Genomic DNA, 8,470 nt, shown 5'->3' with positions numbered 1-8,470 from the left:
CAGCTCCGGCGAAGTCTCCGCCACGAACCCATCTATTTAGACTTTAGAGCTTCTCAGGGATCCCACAAATATGTCACGTGCAACACACGTGACTTTTTAAACCAATACCCCAGGGCCAGGGCTTAGGAAAACCATCTTCTTCTAGAAGTCGAAAACAAGAACCAGATATGAACCCATCCGACGTGGCCCATCGGCATGTTTCTATTCCAGGGACCCACATTGACTTGTGGCTAAGAATTACGGTTCCGTTTTGCTAGCCGAAGGTAGGGAAAGGAGCAGGAGGGGAAAGAAGGAGCGAGAGACTAATGGGGAGGCTGGGTGCTTGGTCTCAACTCCGGCGCCTAATGGCGACGCCAAGGTCTCCCCTTTCTCCGCCGCACCAATCCCTTCTCCCATCTCCTCCTCTCTCTCCACTTCTCCCTAAGAACAGTTGCCCTCTCTCATCTCTTTTGAGGTTCTTCTCGTCGAATCCAGCCATCTCTGGTGCGTATGAGTGTGGTTTTGTTGGTGGGCATCAGGTTTGTAGCCATATGAGTGCGTTGGAGTCTGGGGACGAGGAGGACGTGGTCAGATACATACCTGTTAAGGCCTACTTCCTCTGTACTAGGTATCCTTTCTCTGTGTTTTCGTTTTATTCTAATTTAATTCATTCAAGTTCATTGCGTTGGATGTTTTCTTGTGTTTTATCGTATGGTTAGTTGATTATAATTTTTCTTCTTTTAAAAAGTTCGAATAGAAAGGACTTGGATTTTATCTTTTCACTTTTGCGGTTGTTTTTTGGATAATTTTTGATTGAGTTGTAGTTGTTTCTGATAACATTGAATAAAATTTCCTAGCTTTATGGTGTATGAAACTGTACAGAAGTTGTTTGGCTTCTTTTCTAGAGCTATTTCTCCCCACATGGCTTCATCTTTTGTTGGGTTTGCTTTTTGAAATTTAAGGCTTCTCAGATTGAATGTTTTGGCAGTATTAATTTGAAGAGCATGCAGACCGACAATGCGTGCAGTGTGATTCCGCCCGCTTCTCGTTCGTCAAATTATGTTGCCCTCCGCTACTCTGATTTCCCTCCAGAAATTACGGTAATCTAGTTTAAGTTAACCTGTTTTATTGGTATCTTGTTTAGCCTCATGATCACTGTGTTTGAGGAAGCCCTTCCTTTGATCAATGGTTTTGTGATATTTGTTAACATATATTGCACAATTTTTTTATGTAGTTATTAGACAAAATCTGGAATAGTTTATGCTGCTTATTTTGGTCACTCTAGAGATCAATGGTGAACTACTGATATTACATACTTCTATGCTATATAGTTTGGAAGAAAATATCATGATTTTGTTCCAGTAGAGTTTCAGAATGCTTGAAATATTGCCTCTGTACATGTTGATTCCCTTAATTTGAAGTGAACATGGGACATGTTATTGTTGCTATTTACAAGAAATATGATCCTTTTTCTATTGGATTGGGGAATAGATCAACCAAGATTAGGGCTGTTAATGAGCCGAGCTGCTCGGGCTTGGCTCGGGCTCGGCTCGGTAAAAGCTCGGCTCGTTAGTCAAACGAGCCCGAGCCCGAGCCCAATATGAGGCTCGTTTACACCCGAGCCCGAGCCCGAGCAGCTCACGAGCCCAAACGAGCTCTAGTCTCCCACTGAAAAATCTTATTTCAGCACCATAATTCATAAAAATCTGACCATATAGAGAAAAATAGCTTGTTATCGAGCCCGATTACGAGCCCGAGCTCGGGCTCGTTCTGGAGCTCGTAATTGAAACGAGCTTTACGAACTCAAGCTCGAGCTTTTGCTTTGCCAAGCAAGCCCGAGCTCGAGCCCAATATAGAGCTCGTTACCGAGCCCGAGCCCGAGCCCGAGCTTCTGTGAAACGAGCCGAGCCGAGCTTTCCCAAGCTCGGGCTCGGCTCGGCTCGTTAACAGCCCTAACCAAGATAGACCATGGGGAATTATATCTGACAGAAAAATCTACATTTTCAGTTTTGGAGCACATTTCAAACCCAGCTAAAGAACAAAAATTTTTTGGTTGTTTTCTCTTGATTCAGTCATTTCAACCAAAAAGGGTCAAAACAAGAGAATTAGTGCTTTTGGAGTTGATAAATTAGACAAAAAAGTAAAAACGTCATCAATGAAAATAAAGGATGGAAGAGATCAAGAAATCTCCCAACAGAATTGTGTTAAATCGGTATGTGATTATCTAGGATACAGCAAATTGATGTATTTTGTTTGATTATCTCCTTATTCTAGATAGGTGGAATTTAACTCAATCTTTCTCTTTGTATTTTCTTTTAATTAGGCTACTAATATATCCACCCAAGAGCTCTCTAGAGCAGCACATCTTCTGCTTTGTTCCAAGCTTTTGTTAGTACCAAAGGACTACTTAGCTTGTCATTGGTGAGGCTAATTTAAGTCTTGCATGTTCTGTTCTAGGGCTATTTATCATTTACCAGATATTTTTGTGATTGCTGGGGCTGATAACGTAAGGAGAGCTCTTTTATTCTTTTTTCCTTCCCTCTGAAGTGTTGTTAGTTGCATGATATATACTTTTGAACATTGAAACCAAGACAACAATGAGTTTTGCTGTCAGTGCAGCTAGAATGGGATATTGTAATCATATGGACAGCTTACATGACACCTTTCATATGGTGTTGTACGGTTTTGAAATTTCAAACCAGGTTAATTTTGTTTGGATGAAATATTGAATGTATTGAAATATGAATTTGAGGATCTATTTCTTTCACTTGAATTATTATAATCTTATCTAATTTATCCTGATAAAATGTATTCATTTGGATGATCTATGCACACATACCCAGGAAAAAAATTCTGAGAGAATTTGAGGCCTGCATATTAGATTATTATCAATGTTATGAAGCACAATGTATAGATGTAAGAATTAGCAGCTTTCTTGTTCTTTTCTTTTTCCTTTTTCCATTGTATAATTTAGTAGCTGTCTTTGTAACATTTGTCTGTCCTTATAACATTTGTTTGATTCTAGGACATCGGAGTCAAGGAGAATGGACATTGCTACCGCTACATGGTTGTATTCCAGTATGGTTCTGCTGTTTTGTTCAACATTGCAGATCATGAAGCTGAACCATTCCTAGATTTAATTCGGAAACATGCTTCTGGTTTGCTCCCAGAGATGAGAAAGGATGGTAATCATTAAACATTTTGAAAGGAAATTGATTGATCTGTCCTTTTTCTTTTCATGACTGTTGTACAGGTTCCTTGACTATCGTGACCTGGATTAATAATTATTTGAGCTGCCTTTTCTGTGTTGTGGAGCTTGTTTGGGCCATGCATATTTGCCGTTGTGCTTCGTAATTTATTTTTTCTTTTCTTATTTTGTATTTTCCTTTTTGGTAAGGTGTAAAAATTCCTAAAACAATGCTTATTTTTAATAGACAATAACATGTGGTGCTTGGGGCTCTCAACAATATGGGAGAAGAATGAAAATAGTAAACATTCGATGAGTTTAAAGTCGGAGATAATGAACACTTACATTAGCTTACTTCCAAATATGTTAATTGATGGCAATTCTAGGAGCATGGAGTTGGCAAGAAATCCATATGTAGGGTTGAAACATTGCACTAAACCAGTTTGGTTGGTAGAAGTCAAGGTATCTTAATTAAGGATGGAGAGGCATGCTTTCAGACCACATAGGAATAGGATAGTTGGTGAAAGTACAGAAACTGAAAAGGCAAATTTAGAGTGCTTGTTAATTTATCAATTCAGCTAGATGAATGAGACTAGGATCATCAAATTATTGAATGGAATGGAATAGTTAAAGACATCAATGAAGAATCTTGGAAGTATACAAAATTGCACGAGCGACCTTTGATTTGAAACTTTATCAAATTGCTTCATTTACAACAGTAGGGTGTCCTTTCAAAGATATTATGTCCTTCAGAATTTTGCAATTGATACATGTTTTTGGTTTTAAAGTTGCTTATACCTTTTCCCTACTCATTTGTTGCTTGTACTTTAGGCTATGCAATGGTCATCTTTTGGTTGATGTAACATTAATCTTCTACACCTAATGGAATGATGTATGTTAATATCTAGATTTACATCTATAAAAATATTTGAAGTACCTAACTGTATAATAAGTTTTTCACTCACCTATCCTGCATTCTTAGATTATGCTGTAGTTGAAAAGCCATTACTTGATACATGGATGAAAGGAGGACTTGACTATATAGTTCTTAAAAGTTTGGATATTGATGGGATACGCATAATTGGAAGTGTACTTGGCCAAAGCATTGCGCTTGATCATTATATACGACAGGTACTCATCAATTACCAAACCCCTTATCGTGTATCCTGCATTTTTTACTGCAAACTTTTGGAGCTTAATGTAATTGGTTCACATAAATTCAATATGCGATATTTTCATCTAAATATATTTTGCTTGAGAGGGAAGAAAGAAAGCTCTGAGTGACAAAAGGTGATAGTAAACATGTCGAGGGTGAGAGATGAACCTTGAGTAAATGCATATCATGATGTTACTTCCTTTTCTTTTCTTTCAATAGGTTGATGATATGGTTGAGGAATTCACAGATATAAATCGTGATATGGAAAAGACTGGAACTTTTACCATGAAAAGGAAGAAGCTATTTCAACTTGTTGGGAAGACAAACTCAAGTCTAGCTGATGTGATTATAAAGCTAGGGCTTTTTGATAGGTAAGTATGCACCATTTTCCAAGGAACTGTGATATAACATTGAAATTCGATATTAAAAAATTGAAATGACTCAACTTCTTGTAGAGAGGAGATACGATAACATAATAATTCCAATACCAAGTTTGACTGGAGTATACCTAACATATATCCACCACTAGAGTGGGTGTCAGCGGCATGGCAGATCTCCAACATAACAACATTAACTCTGTGGCTTGTAGGTGTATGTTACCTATATTTTATGCAAATGTTTACCAAGTCCTATCCAGCTTATTTGAAGTTACATTAATCAGCTTCTTTCTTCATATTTATCTATTGAAGGTTCATTCCAGAACTAAATAGCCTTGTAAAGCCTCTTCAAACAGCTTCATCTCGTATCATTCTGTTTTTCCCTGACGGTCCTTGCATAGCTATTTGGTTATCCAAATGGGATCACTATAGTGATCTTAGATCACTAGTGATCCTTATCCCAGAGTAGTCTAGTCCTCGATGATCTAAGCTTACGAGATATGGTATGCTATATTCCAGTGATTAAAGATCCTTGGTTATCCACAAGTAACCTGTTTGGTATGCCATGGAAATCCAAGATCCTTGACCATATAATTCGAAAGCTACTATTGATATATTCCATATATTTTGCAACTACTAAATAAAATTCTATAAATCATAGGAAATCACACATGAATGGTTAGCAATAGGTCCATACAATTTATGTGTAGAATTGTTTAGACAAACCAGTTATAATTTTGATAGCAAAATTATTAATCCTATAAAAAATATTAATTGTTACTATAGAAATAATTTTTTTATTTATACTTATATTATATTATTATTTTAATGCTAATATTTATTTTGATTGGGAAAATAAGGCAAATAGAAGAATATGTTAGATAATCTCATAATATAAATACAAAGTACAATAATATATTTCAATTATAATTATAAAAATATAATTGAAAAATAATATGATTAGTAATATATTATAATGCAATATATATCATGAATACTATATATTTAATATCAGTATAATATAATATATATATAATATTGATATAATATATTAATGGTATATTGATATATCAATTTTTCTTGCTAGATTGAGAGGCATTTTTGTTCCCAACTTTCAGCCCAAGATCACTACCCTAGGGTCATCTTGGAAACACATTCTCAAAGATGGGTTTAAGATCAATGTATTGGGCAGCGATTTTAGGAGTGGAGATGATTTAGGATCACTGCCACGTAGGATCACTGGGGCACAACCAAACACGGTGATTTTATCGCTTCCACCCACGTCCCTTTTGGTCTCGGGGCCATCACCCCTAACCAACCCCCCTACCCCCCCCTCCCCTTAGGGTATGGACTTAGGATGTAGTGCTTGTTTGCTTGTATGTATAATATTGGAAAGTAGCACTTGTTTGCAAGCATGATGTAGCCATTGATATAAACTTTTTTTGTCTATTTTTATAGTAATCAACTTTATAAAAAATTTTTTTAAGAAAACAACAACGGCAACATTCCTTATAAATTGGGAGAAATGTTCATAAACAGGAACCATTCCTTGAGAATAAGGTATGTCCAGTTGTGTTTGGGAACTTGAAACTGACAATCAAATGAAAGATCTACTTATGCCTTGGCTACCCTCGTGAAGAACTATCTAAGCAATGATCATAGTATTGCTCAATTTCTTAATTACTTGTTAAAAGTTTTAATCATAATTTTGTTGAATGATTCAAATTGAGCTCTTTATGTTATCACGAGCATTTAAATAGGTATGCTTCAACCAATCTAATATGCTAACACTGTTGTCTTACCCATCACGCTGTTATTGCAATTGCTCCAGTATTATGAAATAGATACTGGTTATCAAATAATCGTCATTCTTTCTTCTTTCTTCTGTGATTAGGTCTGAGATTGCTTGGAAAAATGCAAACTATGCCCAGATTTTGGAGTATCTCCGAGAAGAGTATGAACTGACACAACGCTTTGGAAACCTTGATTTCAAACTGAAATTTGTAGAGGTAATTTTTCCTTCGTTTCTTATCTGTTTCTAGTAATCTTTGTTAGGTTAGCTCCAACCTTCAAAAAAACTTGCCAGCTAGCTGGAGCTTGGCCAAGCTTTGGATACCAAAAAATACATTCTGCTGACCTCTTTACTGTGTTTAGCAAGTCCATCGTTTACTTAACCAGCTAAAAAACTGTATTTGCATCAGTTTGTGGAATAAGCTAATTATTGCACCTGCTTTTGTCTTTGCAGCACAACATCCATTTTCTTCAAGAAGTCCTTCAGAACAGAAGATCTGATCTCTTGGAATGGGGAGTCATTATATTGTTAACCATCGAGAACATCATTTCGATGTACGAAATCATCAAAGATTCCAACATAGTCCCATCTTGAGATGCACCAGTGACCTACTACCTCAACCATATCCTGGCAATGCCATGGAGTTGGCTCCCCAGTCTTTCCTCCCAAGCCTTCCACCCCAGTATTCCTCAGTTTTTGTCGTCTTCGCTCCAAGTATACCTCAATATGCTATACCATTTCTCCTTGTCCCCAATACTCGCAGTTAAAAAAACATTTTACCATATATTTCAGAGAATCCATTCCCTTATGGAGAGTTGGATGTGGACCATTTACCTCCAACATGTCCATTAACCTTGCAATCTTTGAATTTTTTGTAGCTTCTTTGACCCTGTTGGCTCCCCTCTTCAGTCACTCTAATTTTAGAAATTGATTTTTAGTGTCTTAGTTTCAGTAGCACACCTCTAACCCTCCTATATATTGAGCAGTTTCCCTTAAATACAGTACCCTGAAATTCTTAAGAGGGTTCATGTTTAGATAAATTCTTCAGAAATCACTGCACTTAGATTCTTTTTTCTTTTGATTCACCATTGGGTGATTCATCTTCCCAGAGTTTCTGTGAGCAAACAGAAACTCATGGATGAAATTATTATGACATATTGATTCATTTTTTCAGTTGACTGCTGTTGAGCAAGTGTGTACTGTGTTTTTCCCTTCTAAAGTCTTTTGTGGCACACTGTATTCTATTTCGACAGGAGAGAATGAAGACCCATGATGTGTTCCAAATTATTGTTAGACTGCACAATTAATAGTTAAGTATCATCGAGGTCAACCAGTTAATCATGTACTTTTGAGTAAATGATGTTGTGGCCATTGGGCTGTCTGATCCACTGATCTGTTATAACCTAAGAATGTTGTTTTGATGGTGCTAATTGAAGTGATATTAGAAGCAAATCAAGTCCATCAGTTGAGAAATTGTTTCAAAATAAGTGTTCTTCTTGGGAGGTGGTTGATTAAGTATGTTTGTTAAACAGTGCTGGAACAAAAATGGCATGCTGATCGGACGACATGGGTCGCTTCTTGATCGAAAAATGGCTAATAAGGAGGATTTATTGATCACTTGGATGAATGGAGGGACAAAAATAATTTATTTATATTTTTTGGTAGGATAAAACGAATTTATTTAAAATAAAGTCCAAGCACCGTCAAGATGTCTAAATCTTTCCAAGGATAAAGCTAAGGTAAACAATTAATTTAACCATCCCATCCTCCAAATTGCATCCTTATTAACTTTTGATGCTTTGGGGTGCCCATTAAATTTTTGTACAAATTCATGCACAGAAGTGCAAATGCATACAAATCTAGCATGTGTTAGTTTGATTTTTATGAAATTAAGAATTATCTTCTAACAATGAAAACTGCTTGGAAAGTGAAAAACTCATTTTATTGAAAAGTTATTTTTTTTTATAATTTTTTTGGGT

General features: G+C 36.3%; 1 protein-coding gene across 4 annotated transcripts; it reads left to right on the top strand.

The window, feature by feature from the left end:
- The first annotated feature begins 264 nt into the window (after positions 1-264).
- LOC103698205 (protein RETARDED ROOT GROWTH, mitochondrial) lies at positions 265-7,943 on the top strand. 4 transcript variants are annotated; one of them, XM_026801530.4, is made up of 8 exons: positions 265-607; positions 968-1,079; positions 2,823-2,895; positions 3,005-3,164; positions 4,149-4,297; positions 4,542-4,693; positions 6,594-6,708; positions 6,945-7,943. In XM_026801530.4, exons 2-8 carry the CDS (start codon positions 1,039-1,041, stop codon positions 7,083-7,085), a joined length of 831 nt encoding a protein of 276 aa, XP_026657331.1. In that variant the 5' UTR covers positions 265-607; positions 968-1,038; the 3' UTR covers positions 7,086-7,943. The 4 variants fall into 4 exon arrangements, with proteins under 4 accessions (XP_026657331.1, XP_008778416.1, XP_008778417.1 ...); XM_008780194.5 differs by lacking the exon at positions 2,823-2,895; XM_008780195.5 differs by lacking the exon at positions 2,823-2,895 and having other exon boundaries at positions 951-1,079.
- The last annotated feature ends 527 nt before the right edge of the window (positions 7,944-8,470 follow it).

Source organism: Phoenix dactylifera, chromosome 1 (assembly GCF_051530095.1).
Source record: "Phoenix dactylifera cultivar Ajwa chromosome 1, Ajwa_hap1_PhDact_Kaust_v1.1, whole genome shotgun sequence".
In the NCBI taxonomy this organism is placed as follows: domain Eukaryota; kingdom Viridiplantae; phylum Streptophyta; class Magnoliopsida; order Arecales; family Arecaceae; genus Phoenix; species Phoenix dactylifera.
The sequence above is the reverse complement of the archived record's forward strand: the minus strand, read 5'-3'. Positions and strand labels throughout refer to the sequence as shown.